At 40.4% G+C, this 19,776-nt stretch overlaps 1 protein-coding gene across 1 annotated transcript in view; it reads right to left on the bottom strand.

Annotated features, from left to right (window-relative positions):
• Positions 1-726: 726 nt before the first annotated feature.
• The window catches only part of SYNJ2BP (synaptojanin 2 binding protein), a 40,816-nt gene continuing 21,766 nt past the window's right edge, over positions 727-19,776 (bottom strand). The window contains exons 2-4 of the mRNA XM_059182457.1: positions 18,065-18,201; positions 7,891-7,986; positions 727-5,072 (exon numbers count right to left, since the gene is read on the bottom strand). Of these exons, the coding sequence (XP_059038440.1) occupies positions 4,932-5,072; positions 7,891-7,986; positions 18,065-18,201 (374 nt within the window). The 3' untranslated portion in view covers positions 727-4,931. The remainder of the gene's footprint in view (positions 5,073-7,890; positions 7,987-18,064; positions 18,202-19,776) is intronic.

Consider the following 19,776-nt stretch of genomic DNA (forward strand, 5'->3'; position numbering starts at 1 on the left):
TGTAAACTAGGAAGAGGGATCATCCTGTTTTCCTGTGACTGGTTAATAAATTTCAGTGAAGTTCTTTTGTCAATGACTGTTAATGATTGACTTGTATTTGAAAACATAATTCAGCCCTCTCCCCTACTCTCTTCTCCTTGCAAGAAGAAAAAGAAAATGAAGAGTATGGAAAATGTTTGGAAATGGAACCTAGTATCTGGAGAACTATTTTAGACACAGTGATACTTTCTCATGATACAGGTGGTTACAGTACCAAAGGGATCAGGTAAGCACATCAAGTGCTTTACAGTATGTGCGTGTATAAATATCATCAGGCACAAGAGTCTATGGCAGTCAAGAACCTGATTCCAATCAGAACAGAATTCCTTAAAATACTGTTTTCTTTGTGATCACAACTGCCCTTTTGGATGTGAGTGCTGGTCTCAAAAAGATTGCTTATAGATAAAAGACAAACAGCAAAAGGGGCCTATTCCGGGATAGTAACCAACTCTAAACCTATTATAGGTAAGAGATTGACAGCTTCATAATTTAATCTTCTACTTCTAGAGGATATTAGCACTATAAGATCAACAAGACTCCCCCATGTTCAGAGAATGCACTGTTTCAGCTTAGAGTGACTAGATCTTTGCATCTCTGTATTGTCAGCATCAAGGATGCAGTAGGCACTCATATGCTAAAAGAAAGAAAGACTCATCTGTCCAAAAATAAAGTCTGACTAAAATGGGCTAGGATAAAATCTTTATTGGCTCCACATGAAATTACACAAATGACACTCCCCACCCCTTGCCCATACTTGACAGCCTAATGTTTTTTGTTCCATTTTTTAAAATATAGTTTAAATTGCTATTTACACAATAAAAACAATGTCCAACATCAAAAAAACCCACACTTCTCTAGTTTAGAACTACTGGAACAAGTCACAGAAGAACTCATGTGATTGAATTTTATATTAGGGCTTTCGCAGATTCCATGGTATCTACCAGTTCTGCATTATGGCTTACAGTCCCCAGTCTCTATTCAGGCCCAAAGAGAGATGACAAAAGTGGATTGAGATAAAAAGGATAGTTTCATCTATCTTCATGTAATGCATACATTCCAGACATAAATATGATACAGAAAGGGCACTTCTGCAACAGACTAAGTCTTTGAACTGAGTTAAGTCTGTCTACCTCTTTGAGCTTTGATTTTTCTCATCTCTAAGACAGATTCATCCTAGAATCTTTCTTGCTCCCTTTTAGCTCCAATGTTCTTTGATTGGGTTCTAATTTATTTAATAGATGCACATACTGAAACACTAACACATTTTGATGGTCAGTCCTAAACAAATAGGCCCTAGAACGCTCCATTTTTTCTTACACATCTATACTTCGGCAGAAGGGCATGGAGAGCTGGGCTCTAAAAAGACCCAAGTGAAATTCTCATTTTATACTGGAGCAAATGCCTGTGTGTGATCTGATCATTTATGTAAGTTTTTATTTAATAATTTAAATGCCACAGAGCACTGTTTACTGACACTGCACAGTGGAATCCACCTAATGAACTTTATTTTACTGCTGCCTAAGTCCCACTTTCCAGAAAGTGATTTTATTTAATTGGTCTAGGTGCAGCTTGAGAACCAGAATTTTATAAGCTCTGCAGATGATTCTAACCTGAGAAAAAGGGGACAACTATTGGCAGAGAGCAGTGATTCTCAAACCTTACTGTGCATCAGTCACCTGGACGGATTGTTACTAGTGCTGTATGCAGTTTGACTGAGTAGGTCTGGGGTGAAGCCCTAGAATTTACTTTTCTAACAAGTTCCCCAATGATGCTGATGCTTTTATTCAGAGACCACACTTTGAGAGCCATGGCCAGTGAGAAATATCATTGACAGTAGCACCTGAAGTCTTAAGTTATATCCTGAGTCTATCATTACCACCTACGTAATCATAAGAAACGTAATTTATTCTCTTTCCCTTAGTGTCTTTTTAACAATACTTAGATCTCAGAGTTGTGAGTCATGAACAGTGTACCCACCCGGACTTAGTACACCACCTGGCACAAAATGCAGTAACAAGTATTAGTTTCCTTTTCCATTACACATGGCTAGACAGTATGAATAAGTGAAATCAATAGCACAGATTAAAACTTGGCAGGAAAAGAGAGACAACTGAAGCAAACAATGTCTTATTAAAATTATGTGTAATATCAGATGATAAATACAGAGAAGTGTTTTAAGTATACGGTCTTAAAATACTTTCATTCAATTTTCGAAACTTTAAACACAGTAATTTAGGTAGCAGGAATATTAGATACAATCTATAAAGTGAAAGAAATATTAGATTCGATCTACAAAGATCATGAATTTTTTTTTTAGTGACTTACAAAAGACTCCAATACCTCATCTAGGGCAATTTAGTTTTCTAGAGAATCAGAAATAAAAACTGAATAGTATACTTGCCTGAAATTTTCATCATGGATCTTTAAGTGCTCTTTAATTCCAGAGAAAACCTAAATTATTAAAGTGCGTAAGAATCCCTATTATTAAACAAAGCAAATCTTCTACCAACCTGGGGGTAAGTGTCCTTTTTCACATCTACCAACAAAGAAAAAAACAAGACGGATTTCCCTCCTGCTTGCCAATTGCTTCATTCTGAATGTCTCAAGGTCCTCTCAGGAGCTGATACCCAAACTGTGAGCTGAATCCTGGGAGGGAAGCCAGCCCACTGAGGAAGCTGCTGCACAAGCCTCCAGATGCAGGGAGGGTGGCGGGGCTTGTGCCCACACAGTGGGGCTGGTTGAGGTGAGAACCAGAATACTGTCAGTGTGTCTGTGCGGACCTACAAGTGCAGCCGTCTAAGTGAGGCTCAAAGGTACTGAACACTCCAGGCCTAAAGACCTAAGTCCTACCAGGATTGTTTAAAGCAAGTTTCACCCTATACCAACAATTGGCCCAAAGTAAGGCCTTAGGTGGGTTATTTTTAAAAGCCTTTTCCTTCCCACTCTGGCCTGATGCCATTATGTGACAGCTTTCTTTTTTGGAGTCCCTGGGGAAAAAAAAAAAGTGATGGCTGCCTGCACATCTCTGTTGCTACGCTGTGCTCTGAATTTCTTTTCCCATTTCTTATTACTTTCAACTGTCACGTAACCTGATGATGTACTTTTAACTTCTCATTTATTTATGAATTCTCTTAACTAGACTGTGAGCTCCTCAAGAGTCATTTGTCCCCTTCCTCCATGGAACTTTCTCAAGTGTCTTCTCAGTAACTGTTCCCTTTTGCTATCTGCAATATAAATCTGACATTCTTTGTAAAAGCATCTTAACAAAACTGGTGTCCAATCAACACCTGTAAAATGCTTACCGAATTATGCATGCTAAAAACTGGACATGACTGGTTTTCTCAGGGTCAGTCTTCATACTCATGCTCTCAAGATTATATAAGACCTGTAGTCTAGACAATGTATTTAGAGGATGGAAATGATTTTTTTTTTAAAGCCAGAGAATTAGCCTTGGTTCAGCTCTCCTTAGTGTTTCAAAATCAACATTTGATATCACATGAAGAGAATGGTTCCCACCTCATTATTAATGACTTTGGTATTCCTGAGCATGCTTTCACCCATATCCTGCTCTCAAGGTTTCCCCAGGAAACAGCCACCAAACTTCCCTATCCACTAAAACAGAACAAAACAAAACAAAAACCCAAAAACCTTTTCTTCCCCTTCCCTGCAAAATGGTTTATTAGAAGCCACAGCCAGTGTTTAGAGCCTTTCAAAATAACCCACAATCCAAGCCCTCTCAACAGAATCAGAAGCAGAGCTCATTTCATGCCTGTCCTGCCAGAGAGCAGTCCCTTCTCTCACAATTTGCCTATCACTAGTAACCAAAGAATATGTTAGGTGGCCCGAGAAGGTTCCGGTGCCACCCTGGAGGCATTACCCTTCTGTCTTCTAGAGTTTTTTCACTGGATTGTTCTGGCCCCATCACCAAAGCCCTGACCACAGTCATTCCAGCTGATCCTTTAACAGGACTGGGAGGTTCCAGAAAAGTCACTGGGGCAGCCCAGAGAACAAGTAAGGTTTATCTTTACATCTCAAAGTGTGAGGAACAAACTGACTTGCACAAAGCTAGATTATGGCGCTTTACCTCCACTTCAGCACAGCTATTATGAGAAGAAATATTGCTCTAAGATTTTTAATTAGTTGCTTCGGTTTTCCTTTTTTTCTTTTTTTTTTAATGACCCAGATTGGGCATCCTCTTTCAAGGCTCACTCTCTCACTCCTGCTATAAATCAAATTCTCCCATTAAGAACCTCCCTTATATCAGAAGCTTGAAACCAAATAGCAGCTTTCCACTTCTTTAATTCTCCATAAGGCATCGCTATTATACTATCATGCATGGACGTGTGTGCGTGCGTGTGTGTGCATGCGCATGCAAGCGCACACATGCACGTGTTTTATAAAAGTAAAAATGCTCTCATTATCCTGTGTTTGATATAGGCACCCAAGTATGTAGATAGAAATTAAATAAAGGCCACAAAAACTTCCCAAGGAAGATCAATAAGAAAAATCCTCTCTTCTCCTGCGTCGCACAGCTGGCCTTTGAGGCACGCCAGTTAAGAAAAAGGTATTACCCGTGCTGATGTGAAGACTGGACCTTTCCCTCTTTGGGTTGTAGCTGAACTTCTATTGGTGATCCTAGCATAATACGTAATTTCCCATCTGTTCTAAGCAGGTCTTTTTCTTCGGCCTTCTTTCAAACAATACCTTCACTCTCCCATTAGATATGAGGATGTGGAGATCTGGACAGTGAGGTCCTGCTTGGGTAGCAGTCTCTTTCAATGACATGTTGACTACGCAGAGAGAGGGAAGGATATGGGAGAATGGCAGGGGTTGAGGGTGAGAGGGAAAGAAAACGGGTCTTCTAACGGGAGCACTGGAAGAGAGCAAACTTTTCATAGTTGCTTCCGGTATCTCATGAAGGCCCAGACTGCTACCATGGTGAGGGCAAACACTGGCACCAGCACCAGAGCTATAGGGATCCCACTCGGCTCCCCTTCACTTCGATGTCCTACAGGCCCATTCTGCACCTGTAACTGGAAGGGAGAGAAGAATGTTAACACTGGTGAGCAGTGTGTGTGCACCCCAACTCCCGTGTCCATGCTGACACATGACCCGGGTCTAGACCACCCAAAGCTGTGACCTCCGAGCACTATCTGGCAGAAGGAGTCCTCTTTGTTTATTCTAAATTGATACATCAGAGCCATCAACTCTGTGGAGAGAAGTCTGATGGGGAGGCATTTAAGCTGGCTGTGCTACTGACCTAAAGGGGCCCGGGGTTGAGTGGATAACCATTCTGTTTCTCTGCTGCCTCCACCAAGCTCTACATGTATCATGCTAGGAAACCGAAGATAGGAGATGAAACCTACTGATCCTGTAGGGAACCTCAAAATTACTGGGCAGGAGCAGAGGGTGCCCACCTTCCTAGAAATGTTTACTCAGAAAGACTGCCAGTTGTCAGAAAGCAGTAAGGGCCATTTTTGGAACCACTTTCCAGTTTCCAAAAGGCACCAATTCCCTCCTGATACAGTGTCATGGCCTTCATCTCTATTTTGTAACACTAGACACAGATAAAAAGGAAACCCTTATATGGAACAGAGATAAAATACTCAGAGGTAAACAAGTAAAAAAAAAAAATCATATCCTAGTGGTGATAATTTTCCACTGTCTAATAAGCATTCCCATTTGAGGCTGGGTGGCACTTCTTCATATTAACTGTTTTTTTTAAGCAAGCAAGTGAACAGGGGCTGGGGGACGAAAGGAGTGTGGGATAGGGGTGGGGGAAGGGGCAGAGGGAGACAATCCTAAGCAGGGTCCATGCCCAGCATGGGGCTCGATCCAACGACCCTGAGATCATGACCTGAGCCAAAACCAAAAGTCGGATGCTTAACTGACTGAGCCACCCAGGTGCCCCTCTTCATACTAACTTTTAACAGCTAACTTGCAACAGTTATGATGCCATTTTGTCTCAGTTTGATTTAACCTCCTCGTTACAACCCGTGAAAAGTCTGACCCTTCCATCTGAAAGGCAGCACTGCATGAACTACCTTTTCTACCCTCTAGCCCACCTCTACATCTTTCACTCATTTCCTGTTCAGATGTCCTGAGAGGGCCTGCCCAATAATAAGATAATGGTTTTTAGGGCTAGGCCAATTCTCTGACCAGTGTTTTATTAGGGGTTACTGTTTTACTAGGAGTTATTTATAGATGTTTCCCAAAACGTGAACTTTGGAAATCGTTTCCCACATGCCTTTAAAAGAACTCGAACCATACCTGAAGTGTATACCTACATTCATTATTTGCCTTTACTATTGCATGAAATCCTCCATACTTTAGAAACATAAAGAGCCAAGGCAGAAGCAGCCAATTACCAATATTCTCACCTACTGACCTGTTTTCTAATCCATCACACAGATTCTGCTTGCAACTCTGCTATCTTTCATGCTGCGCTCCTTCTGCTTTGTACCACCTCCTGTCAAGCTCTTCCTTCAGCCTCTGAAGCCTCACTCAAGAGCTGAGTGAGACAATGACAGCACCATTTAAGAGGGCACACTGGAGGCATCTGGTGGCTCATTTGTTAAGTGTCTGCCTTTGGCTTGGGTCATGATCCCAGGGTCCTAGGATCAAGCCCCACACTGGGCTCTCTGCTCGACAGGAAGCCTGCTTCTCTCTTTCCCACTCCCCCTCTTTGTGTTCTCTCTCTCACTATGTCTCTGTCAAAAGAATAAATAAAAAATCTTTATTAAAAAAAAAAAAAAAAAGAGGGCACACTGAACCTGGGTTGTAAATGCACCTCAAAGTCCTTGGGGTAGAATTCCTCCAAAGGGAGGAATTAGGTTTACCAGGCTTCTCAACCCATCATCCAAATTATAATAAAACACTAGAAACTAAGAAGTGAATGCAGGGAGAGTTGCTGCTTTGATTAAATTCTTTTCTTTAAAAATTTATTTATTTGAGAGAGATACAGTGAGAGACAGAGAGAGAGAGAGAGAGAGAGAGAGCGCATGTGTGGGTGGGAGAGGCAGAGGGAAAAGCAGACTCCCTGCTGACCAGCGAGGCCAATAGTGGGCTCAATCCTAAGACCCCACAATCATGACCTGAGCTAAAGGCAGACGCGTAACCCACCAAGCCACCCAGGCGACCTTTGACTAAATTCTGAAATCCATTTCCTTTTTCCTGGAGACCCCCTTTGAGGATTACAGCTTTGGTCAAGAGGGTCAACAAGTTGATAAGAAAAGGGTTGTGTCGTGATTGGGAAAAGCGCACAGTGGGTATCAGGAACACCACCCCCTCTACACTTCAAGTTTCATTAATAAGTATGTTCAAGGGCAGACACAGCTTTCCTTCCCTACTAAAAAATAAAATTGATTCTTGCTAAATTTTCTCCCCATTGATTTGAATTTGGTTGTCAAGCTTTCCAGTTAAGATACATCTCCTGGAAGCTAGGACCTAGGCTGCAAGCAGAATGAATTTCCTTTTGTGATAAGAAGTCCCTGAAGACCCCTGCCTGTGCTAGAGAAGCTCTTCCAAAGAGTAAGAAAGAAAAAATAAAAGCCAAATGCACTACTAAAGATTGTGCAATATCGGATGCCTGGGTGGCTCAGTTGGTTAAGCAGCTGCCTTCGGCTCAGGTCATGATCCCAGCGTCCTGGGATCGAGTCCCACATCGGGCTCCTTGCTCGGCAGGGAGCCTGCTTCTTCCTCTGCCTCTGCCTGCCATTCTGTCTGCCTGTGCTCTCTCTCTCTCTCTCTAATAAGTAAATAAATCTTTAAAAAAAAGATTGTGCAATATGTCGTATTCCCAAGAACGAGACAAAAGCTTGGTGCCAGCTTCTGGCTGCAGGTAATACCTACCCTGTGTTGTACTCGTAGGGACACGGCATAACCTGCATTACGGAAAAGGTCTACAGCATCCTGGTGCAGCAAGTTCCTTAGGTCTTGGCCATTTACCTGTCAAAAACAGCAAGAGAAATAGTAAAAGAGGTAGAATGACAAGTCAAAGATTGATATTCATGTGATTAAACATTTAAAAACTACACAGCAAATTTCAAGGACTAGGAGAATGGGTCAAGTAAAGTAGAACTAAGTCACTTTTTCACGTTCAAAGCTACATTTTCCTAGAACTGAGGTTCCGTGGGCCATATGAAGAGCACCAAGGTTTTTTATTTAAAAAAAAAAAAAAAAAAGTCTCTCCTTCACCTTGGCTCCTGTTGCCTGTCTCACTTTGACAGTTGGGTTTCTGCTATGTACCTGTGTGTCTTCCCTAAGCATCAGCCTGCTTCCCTACAGCTAACATGATCTTCTGGGTTACCATTCTATCCTTCACATTGCTAATCCCTGGTACTATAGCTTCAACTCTAGAAAAACTCTACGAAACAATTTATTTTGATGTGGTGCAAACCTACCAGCCCATTCTATTGGTCTTGTTCAATTGTGAACAATTTCCCTTGGTTCCATGGATACTCCCATCCTCCATCAATTTACTAATTTTACAGTATTTCTTTGATGATACAAACTTCCAAAAAATGCTTCAGTGTAGCATCTAGAGGTGAGAGATGACCAGTGGGATTAATACTTCTTAGTGTTAGGAGTGACACTGTCTGCAAGTATTATCTACCCTATGGTATACTCAGTGCCACAGCCTAGCCCACTTTATGCAAGATCTACACATCTTTTGCACACATCAGTGTCATTAACAGCAACAGCAGCAGGAACACCTCATGTATTTATTTGGTAGGTTCTGTGCTGTATGCTTTACATGTGTTGTCTAACGTTGTTCTCACGATAATCCTATGAGGTAGACACCATTTTTATCTTGTTTTCACAGATGAAGAAACTGGGGCTTAGCAAGGTAGAGAATTCACCCAAAGTCATAGTAAGTGTAGGAGCCAGGGCTAGTATTTTTAACTATCTGAAGTAGAGTTACAGTGCCCTTGCAATTTACTCTTCCTTCTGCACTATTATTCTTCCACTTGGACTCACGAACTATTTTTAGCTGAAGCTCAAGCTACTGATTTATTCAAGCCTCTCATCTACCTTGTTACTGTCTTCCTTCTCCAAGAGGTTCACATCACTCCTCCATACAATCTCCTGCTAGGTGAATTAATCTAATAGCACTTTGGTGTTATAAACTGTCTACCTTACTCTTAGAAAACGGACCACAATTTCTACTCCCTTCACACTTCCTATTCCTCTACTGAATCCGCTCATTATCCTCACCAAGACCTTTAATAACCTTTTTTAGATTTTACTTGCATCCTAACCCATCTAGGAGTTCTTGCTGTTATTTCAACAAAGCACTTCGTAAACTATTAGAATCCCTTGTCCCCATGATCTTCTGCCATCTTTCCAGTCCCGCAAAACACAAGGCATTTAGTTTCCTCGTCATCACTGAGTTTAATGTTCCTGGGGAAAATACACACTCCTACTTCCCAGCACAGATCCATGCTGGCTGACACCTGCTGTATCCTTATGACCACTCTACTCACCTGGCGAACTCCCCAATGAATGCCCAGAAGCAGCTGTTCCAGACCTTTCCTATCATCAAACTCCAACGCTGATCCTATCTCCTCTCTCCAGATTCCTTTGCCTTATCTTCTTTGAGAATACAGGTAACTTCCCACACACTCTCCGTGTTCTTTCCTGCTGTTTCAAAGTTTCCTGATGGCCTCTCACCACTTCTTTGCCCTGGTTTCTGATTTAGATGCATTTCCCTCTACCAAGGCTAAACCACCTACGGGTGCTATTGGTCACATTTCTTCCAGCCTTCTTAGAGAACTTAAGTGATCACTTGCTCCTCTTGATGCCCCCTCTGCTCCTTCTCAACTAAAATCATCCTCATCTGTAAAGAACACAATATAAACATCTCTTGGAACCATCACCCTCTTCCCATCTTCTGTCCTCCACCTTTCACTGCAAAACTTGTTTAAAGAGCTGTTGGAAAGCACTGCCTCCACTTCCTCCGCAGCCATGCACTCTAACCCCTGATACAGGCATAGTGTATGAGGAGGCAGGAAAGAATATTCTGTCCTGCAGGTCAGGAGGGACTTCTAATCCTCAAATCCTACAGCCCTTTCCCAGTCGTCAGACTTCCTCCCTTTTGTAGTTCTCTCTAGTCTCAGCTTCTGAAGCTCCCTTAGTTCTTGAAGGATTCCTTTCCCAATTCCTCTTCTTCTCCTTCCTTCTTAAGGGAAGTAAGCATTCCTCAATGTCTGTAGTCCTCTGTCCCCTCATCTTCTCTCCCATGGTGATCTTTCACAATTTCAACTGTACTCTGCAAGACAACTCCCAAATCCGTATCCTTATTTCTACTTCTGGCCTTGCCAGTTTCCTGCTGGATGCCTGGACAGGAATATTTTGCTACACCCCAATTCAACAAATCCAAAGCCTCCTTTCCACTTCCCACAAAACCAGACTATCCCACCTTCGCTCTTGTTGCCACTACCATTCCTTCAGACTAGAATTCTGGTATTTTTAAGCTCCACTCCCTGTCGATCTTCACATACAATACCTTGCCAAATCCTATAGGCTAACATAATACTATTCCTCACACCCTATTTTCCTTCAAGTGCCTATTTAGGTGGTGGACACTTCCAGGTGAACTATTGCGATCACCCTCTCACTGACTCACTTCCCTCTAGCACGGCCCCCCATTCTATCCTATTCAAACACTGTCTCCAGATCAAGCCTCCTAAAGGACCATTCTGTTTCTACAAAACTGGGAGCAGGAGAGAAGAGACCGCATGCCTGATTTCTCATTCTGGTGTACAAAGTCCTCCAGGAAGTGGGGCCAACCCACTCTCTCAATTTAATTTCACATTATTCCCTTTCATAAATCCTGTGCTCTAAATCACAAAATTCACTGTCCCTAGGATGTAAAACATATATCCTTACTTTCATGCCTGTGCTCCAGCTATTTCGACCATCTGAATACACTTCCTTTTTAAAAAATTCCACGTAGGGGCACCTGGGTGGCTCAGTGGGTTAAGCCGCTGCCTTCGGCTCAGGTCATGATCTCGGGGTCCCGGGATCGAGTCCCGCATCGGGCTCTCTACTCAGCAGGGAGCCTGCTTCCTCCTCTCTCTCTCTGCCTGCCTCTCTGCCTACTTGTGATCTCTCTCTGTCAAATAAATAAATAAATAAAATCTTAAAAAAAAAAAAATTCCACGTATCTTCCGAGATTAATCTTAAATAGGATCAGTCCTGCTACCTACAGTGTAGAAGCAAATATAGTTTTCTAGTTGATAGACTTCGATTTCATGCCACCAAGCCACCTTCTGATTATGCCTTTTGTTTGTTCTGGTGAACATGCCACAGGAAAAGAACTTCAGGAGTCCTAGAACCACCACAGTGAATTCTCAACATCTCAACTTTCTAGTTAATTCCTGAGGTAGAGAATCAGTGTGAGACTGCGGACTGTAGTGGGAAGGCTCATGTAACTAATCTAGCCCATGTGATAACTGTACTTCTCATTTTAAGGAAATGGCTATTTTCTTTTAGAGACAAATTAGGTTAATGATGCAGTTATGTCAATATATCCCAAAGATTTCAGAGTTCAGCATCACAGCCAAGTTTCATAGTGATAAGAATGCAAGTGGGAGAACTCAAGTCACTAAATGACATTCAATGGCAAGAGTACCAAATTCAAGATCATCTTTGCAATCACAGCCCAAAATAACTGCCAAAAACACTGAATATTTATTATCATGTCTGGAGCTGTCTCTTCATCTTACTAAGTACTAACTTATTTAGTCCTTGCAACAAATCCTATGACTTATGAACTCCCATTTAATAGATGATAAAACTTGGAAGACTATGAAACTTGTCCATGGGCATATAGAATGGAAGCAGCAAAGCCAGAATTCAAATGGCCTGGCTGTAAACGCTTCACTTTAAAACTCTAACCCAAAGAAATTCACATTGTAAGCAAGGATTTTATTTCAGCAACTTACTACTATCCATCTCATTAATAGTGTAAATTAAATTTTTACTGGTTTTGTAGTTTCATTTTTTCTAAAAAGTTATACACTTCCAAATTTTAGAGTTTTGTAGAATATAAGGTGTTTCTACATTAATATTTTTATTCATGTGCATATATTGAAGCAGCATTAAAATTTGGGAAGATAAAATTTAGTTAAGGGCCAAGTCGATGACCTTTCTAGAAAACTCTGCTAGATGTGACTGATTTATTCCTTTGAATCTCTGTATTATGTAATGATCTTAAAGCTCAAAGTGAACTCTACCCTATTTTTATATCACTTAACATTCTACTGTAAATAACTTCGAAAGGCTGTATCACAAAACTCATCATTATAACACCTGTAATATCTGAAGAGTACTTTGAAGAACACGAATATAATAAATGTCACATGATTTCCTGAAGTTTGCTTGCCAACTGCAGCCTAAAAAAGCCTGACAACATATTGTCAATATTATACAAAGCTGAAAGGCCTGGACTCTGACAGCAGCTTTGCCTGCCAGTGACTCAGTGTGTAACCTTGGTCCTCACCTGAGCTTCCTTCCGCTCACGGGGAAGGACATTAGTGGTATCAGGCCAAAAAAGGTACCACACAGGGCATAAACCAATTATAGCAATCATGTCTTTCAACCCTTTTGTTAGGCCTAAAGGTATTCTAATATAAAAGGACTATTTATTACTCTAATTACTTAAAAAAAAAAAAAAAAAAAAAAGACTCCAGACAAGAGGCCTTTGAGACATTCAAGGGCAATTTCTTTTTTAAAGAACCATTTCTTATCCTTTGCCCAAGTTTAAAAACAGCCCCATAAAACAAATTATGATTCTGTCTCTTGTCCAGGTTATCTCTAATTCAAAGCCAGACTGGCTTTCCAATATCTGCCTCCTCTATGCATTTTCAGATTCTACCTCATATTGACTATACACCAAGGTCCATAAATTTTATTCCTAAATATATGTGGAATTTGCTCTCTTTGTCACCTTCCATACTAATATAGACCAGGGGTTCTCAAAGTGTGACCCCAGAACCAGCCACATTAGCATTCACCAGGGAACTTAAAAGCTAAAAGCAATCCATGCTTTCACATGCCCTCCAAGTGATTCCAAATGAGTTAATTCTCACCTAACCTGCCTGAATCAATCTTTAACTAGTCTCTACACCCAGCCTGCTTACCCTATTTAATACAAATTCTGTGCATACACAGACTTCATCAGTGATTTTGTTTACCAAAGTAGTGATTTTACAAATATGAGTCTCTGGACCCACCACAGAACACAGTGAAGTTAAATCCAGTGGGTCAAGATAAGTATTTAATTTTAAAACAGTGAAAGCAAGAAGAAATCACAACACACAGTGTATCATATATAGAAGTGATAAATACTATTTTCTTAACCTTTGCTTCAGTTACATGTGTGTTTGCATGTATGTGTATTACCTGTTATAGGTCATAATTTAAAACATGTGATAACACTTGTCTAGAGCAGTGCCTCTCACAATTTATTCACACCCAGGGATCTTACTATAATGCAGGTTTTGATTCCAGTAGGTCTGAGAGGGCTCCTGAAATTCTGCATTTCTAATAAGCTCCCAAGTAATGGCCAGATGGTCCCTGGACCTCACTTTTAGTCCCAAAAGCTACTCAACGGAGAAATCTTAGAACGCTACTAACTTGCTACTTCAGTTTCCTTAACTCATCAATAGTTTCACTGAACCTGAGATATGGCAGATGTTGCAGCATGCTAGAAAATTCTACTGACTGAATGTTCAGAGAATTGAAATGCTGGTGTTCTGCTTAACAGATGGGGAAACACAGAATTTTTTTTGGCTTTAACTATGGTTGTGAGCAATCTTGAAAAATAAGTCTCCTATTTTCTGCCTTAGGAAATGAGTAAACAGAGTTAAAATCCGTTCCCTCCATCTTTTTTTTTTAAGTTTAACTTTTCACCTGTGTGACTTTTATGTATTCCTTTATTTATTTACTTTAGAGAGGCAGAGAGAGACAGAAATAGGTAGAGGGCAAGGGGAAACCCTCAAGCAGGCTACATGGCCAGTGCAGAGCCCGACACAGGGCTCGATCTCACAATTCTGAGACCATGACCTAAGCCGAAATCAAGTGTCGGATGCTTAACTGAGAGGGCCACCCAGATACCCCCAAATTAATTACCTTTGATGATTAATAATTTTGAATTGCCTCAAGAGCTCTACCTAAAGAATAGCATTAATATAAATGTAGATGATGTATGGAAGGAATGGACTCAATTTAATAAGCACTGACCCAGATTATACTCTGGATATTTTAACTTTTTTTACCAAGATCCTGAAATGAATCACAGTGGTGGCGGGGGCCTTTGTCAGAATTGAAGAAGGAAGAAAAAAACAGATTATCTAGTTCTAATTAATCAGACCAACCCAAAAAAGTCCATTATGCTATGATGCATTCACAGAGCAGCTACCTTACTGCATGCCTACTCTGTGCCAGCTACAAGCCTACAAGCGGGGGGGTGGGGGGTGGTGGGGGGGTGCCTAGAGGCATCCTTTGTCTAAAGGATTTTGCATATCTCAATGTCTTGGCTGCTGCCTGAGATGAAGGTTTTCTGGTGGATCTTTCCCACTAATTTCTAAGCTACAGGCGAAGACAAATCTTTCATTTTCAAATCATTCCATAGCACCTGGCATGGTGGTCTGTCTGCAGGCTGTCAAGTAGAGTAGTTGTGAATGTTGAGAACTACTCAGCAGTTTCATTCACCAAGTTAAGAATTCAATTGACAAGAACATGAAATGCAGCTGACTAGTGGCCTGATGGTGCCATTTTGTTATATAAGGGGTTTGGTCAAAAGGGAATATTCACCTATTCAGTGTAGGGGTCAGTTCACATCACCCTGAGCATCATAAAAATGTACATTTCACTGAGGATGGACTGTTCCTGACTATCTACCTGCCTTCATTTAGGCAGACACACAAGGGAAATGACAAACCTAGATAGTTTACATTTTTATCCCACAAAAATAAAATTTCTCCAGGTTCCCTGGTAACCTATACAAATATTAAATTGGCCTCACCAACACACACACAAAATAAACTTCGGGTGAGGAATCTCCAACTCCAGCCCTCATCTCAACTTCAGTTTCATTCTATTCATAATATCTGTTTTTGTTTCAAGGTTGTCAGATGGAATAGGGCCTTAAAAATTTTGCATTAGTTAAAAAACTTTTTCTTCTCCCCCCCCCTTTTTTTAAGTTTAAACATTCCACAGAGATCACAGAAAATTTAACTTCAGATAAGAGGAAACTGCATAAGTCATGCTACTATTTAATTTTACCTGAAATTAAGACAAAATTATGGGCATTATTTCAAGAGAAATGGAAAGATTAAATTGTCAATAATAACTCAGGAAATCTGGATCACTTAATGAAACTTTTATTAATTATCCAAAATGGATGTGCTAAGGAAGTGACATTCTTAGTCTGATTATCTAACAAAAGTTAAAAGAAAAAGAGTTGGGGCACATTTTGCAACATGGAAAAATAACCTATGCGAAGAGAGTAGAAAAACCCATCAAGAATCAATGAGAATATAGACCAATAAAAAGTTCAGCATCATCATTTTACAGAGACTCCAAAGCCAGTAACAGAGCGCTTAAGAACATCAGAGGGAGAGACTGAGCTACAAAGGAGACATAAACATTTAACGGTTAATGCCCAGCAAATTTGCTTAAGGAGAGAAAGCGGAGAAGACGGTGAGTGAGGCAACAGAGGCAGTATTTCTTAGGAACGGGGTCTAGAAAGAATTTTGGAGCAAACTCTTGGAAAGGAAACTGGAATGAAATAAGATAGCCCTAGAAAAAAATGAAGAGCATATGCTGGCCTCTTCCTCTTATATATGCTCCATCTTCTCTTTCTCAGTCTTATTCCTCTCCCTATCTGTCTTATACTTTTGCCTTTTCTTCACCAGGCATTTCTTCCCTCTTCTTTCCCATGTCTTAACTGGCCAAAACATAAGCTTGAAACATAAAGTAAAATCCTCCCTGCTACAAATTTTAAAGTGAAGGGAGCTGAGTTTTTTGTTTTGTTTTGTTTGTTGACATTTACTTTTCTCGGCATGGACATCTATCTCCTACCATACCCTTTAAAAAAAAAAATTGAGCGGCCTTCCAGTAATTTCTTTTCTCCATGAGGCAACGGTCCACATAAGAAAGGCTGCTCATCTTCATTTATGTCCAATAAATTCTCTCACACTGAGCTCTATGAACCTTTTTTCCTAATTCTATCCCTTACAGAAAGACTGCTGTCAGTTTTTATATAAAACCACACAGAAAAGCTATGCATTCACCATGAAACTTTCTGTTTAGGATACCTAGTCCTAGCTCCTCATTTACCTCTTAGGAGGCAGTACATCATACTGATTAAGAGTAGAGGCTCCAAATTCAGGCAGCCCAGTTTTAGTCCTCTGCCACCTACTAGTTGTGTGACCTTGGGCAAGATGCTTGACCTCACCAAGACTCAACTTCCTCAGCTGCAAAACAGATAATAAATGTATTCACCTCATAGGGTTATTGTAATTTTTAAATAAATGTAAGGTTCTCAGCATATTGCTAGTATACAGTGCTCGAAAACTAACCAAGTCTCATTTTTCAACAATCTACATTTTACCAAACCTTTTTGAAAAATATGGGTGTCCTCTTAACCCCTACACTTTTCAAATGTAACCCAGGCCCCAGTGTTCTGGACAGAATGTGGTATGTCACTTTAAACTGCATAGTTTCAGGCAACCCCTTCGGGTCCCCTCTCTCCTTGAGAGCTTTGTACTATCCTTTGTTATCACTCAATAAACATTACTTTGCTGCCCCTCCAAATAAGTAAATAAATGAATAAATAAACTTGCGGTTTCTACGTACATGCTATACCTTCAACAACGTACTCTAAATTTTCCGTAATGTACCACTCAAGCTGATTTCATGTTTTTTGGATGTCTTTCTCCAGGGGTCTATAGGAAATAATCTACATTATCAACTTCTCAGTATTGTTTTGAGATAAAAGGTATTTATTACTCTCTGAATCTCTCAAATTAAAAAACAGGATCTAGGAGAAGCTTAATGGCCTGAAAAGAGGCAAAATAGTTGGTGAGAAGGACAGAAGTAGGATATTACCATCCATGACATTGTATTTATATTCTGAATCAGCCAACCTTTCTAGGCTTGCCTGAAATTTCTCAACCTGTTCATCTGTTAAATACATAATGAACCTTGTGCAAGGATACAAAAGGTTAAAAAGGATCCAATCCCTTTCCTTGAAGAACTTCTGGAAAAAAATCAAATTAAAGCTCACCATATAGTGTCTTATTACAAACAGCAAAATGAAATGGGACTTCATTAGACAAAAACCCCAAATGAGAATACATTCCAATTTTTCATCTTGATGACAGCTGAGAAGGGCTCTGAGTCTAAAAAGGACACTCGGGGCACCTGGCTGGCTCATGGGGTTAAAACCTCTGCCTTCGGATCAGGTCATGATCCCAGGGTCCTGGGATCAAGCCCTGCATTAGAGAGCCTGCTTCCCTTCCTCTCTCTCTGCCTGCCTTCTGCCTACTTGTGATCTGTCAAATAAATAAATAAAATCTTTTAAAAAAAGAAAAAAAAGACACTCAATTCCTACCTTCCTTTTGTGTCTCTTTGTAGTAAAGGAAGACACACATTAGTCTTTCAATTAACAAAAGGGAGGTAATAAAGTATAACTGAAGGACAATTGTGGGTTTTAAGTCCTTTTTCCCCACATTAGTCCCTCATCCCTACCTGTTTCCTGTCTTTTGAACTTGGCTAAGTAGCTTCATTCTGGACTGAATATGCCTTGTCTATCAAATGAGGAATTCTATCCTCTTTGCTCTCTGTTCATGTTGGAAAAGGTGATTGATCAAGGTCCCTCCTCCCACCACATTCTATAATCAGGTATTTCCAGATCCAAAGAGGCAGGCAGAAATCTTCCCAAGGAAGGGGCCAAGGGTAAGAACTGGGGTCTAGGGAGCAAAGAACAGTGAAAGAGGCCGAAGCCAGTTCTCACCGAGAGGATCTTATCACCCTCCTGGAGCCGCCCATCCAGGGCCGCAGCCCCATTCTCTTTGATGCGGCTGACGTAGATGCCACTGTCGTTGGAGACATACTGCTGATCTGTGCCACCGACGATGTTGAAGCCCAGCCCTGAGAAAATCATGGAGGAGTTGTAAAGGAGACAGTGATGAAGAAGAAAGGGAATAAAGGAGAAGAGAGGAAGAGGAAAGTTCTAGTTGGGAGGGGAGACTGATGAGTCAACTGTGATATAATGGGTCAACTGACACGGGCAAGGTCAGTGAAGAGTATCATCAACAGAGGTCAAGAGTACCCAGAGTTGCCCACTTAAACCAGGCAAGACTAAAAATATAAATGTAGTTATTTTGTTTGTACTAGTCATACTAGTTTGCTGAGTATAAAAAGATCTATACTAAACTCAGTGAAATAATGGTGATTCTTACGCACTTCTGTTGACATTTGATTTTGCTTCTGCTGGCGACATTTAGAGGACCCAGTTTTTTACTTTCCTGCTATTAATGTAACAATGTGAGCTGTGTTCATGAGAAGTCATGCTTTTAACTATTTAGCAAATGAACTATCCTTAATTCAGTGGAGGAGAGATTCTTAACCAAAGCTTCCCCTTCATACTTCCCTTCTCCCAGTGTTCAGGACAGTTTGTGTATGGAGGTATTTTGGAAGAAATGGTCTTAGGAGTGTCATTTATTTTTCTATTTTAGTGTAGGTGTTGGCAGGAATCCTGGGAACCAAAAAGATAACTGAAGCTTCTCAATAGGACTAAGTCACCAAATTCACTGTTTCCTTTTCTACCTCCAGTGCAAACAACCATGAATTTGGGTAGTTTGCCAAGTTTTATTCACTGTAGGAAACGGACTACCCACTGATTAACAACTGTCCATTCTCCCCCTTGCCCTAATCCCTGGCAAACACCCTTCTATTCTTTGCTTCCCTAAATGACTAATTTAAATGGGTATAAAAAATTCAGTTATGCAAGATGCAAGATAAGTTCTTGAGAGATGATGTACAACTTGGTGCTTATAGATAACAAGTGTTACTGTACACTTAAAAATGTATTAAGAGAGTAGGTCTCATTTAAGTGTTCTTACCATAATAAAATAAAATAAAATTTTAAAAAGAAAGAAGACTAGTAAAGTGTCATTTCCATGGATAAACCACTAAGTTGTGGAAAGAATTTCACTATACAAAAAGAAATTGTTATAAAGAGTTTTTAATCCATGCATTAAAAAGGGGGGGAACTCCCTGGGGTTTTCTTTCTGTCAGATACTGTAGAATTCATAGTCATAGTGCCAAGAGAAAGGAAATAGTATGAAAGCAATTAAAAAACAAAAATCTGGTGGCACAATTAGAAGGACTAGCCATGATCACAAGCTTACTATTGGTTTCAGTAGAAAACAAATAAAGGAGACATATGTGGGCTTTCTAAAAAATTCTCCCCACTGGTGTGAAGCTCACAGTATTAACTTAAGTACTAGCAAATCAATCTGTGATTTAAGAAAACACATGGCCAAAGGGAGAGAAGCAGCAGGAAATATCTCATCTAGACAGCATACCTTATGGACCAACTATCTCAGCTAGAGAATGAAAAGGGTTCAAGATACAGGATAGCAAGAGCTCCTTCTAAAGACGCCTATTTCAACTTCCTTGAAAAGTAGGCTATGAAAATTTAAGTTACTAAATGGTTTCTCT

Source organism: Mustela lutreola, chromosome 7 (assembly GCF_030435805.1).
Source record: "Mustela lutreola isolate mMusLut2 chromosome 7, mMusLut2.pri, whole genome shotgun sequence".
NCBI classification, from domain to species: Eukaryota; Metazoa; Chordata; class Mammalia; order Carnivora; family Mustelidae; genus Mustela; species Mustela lutreola.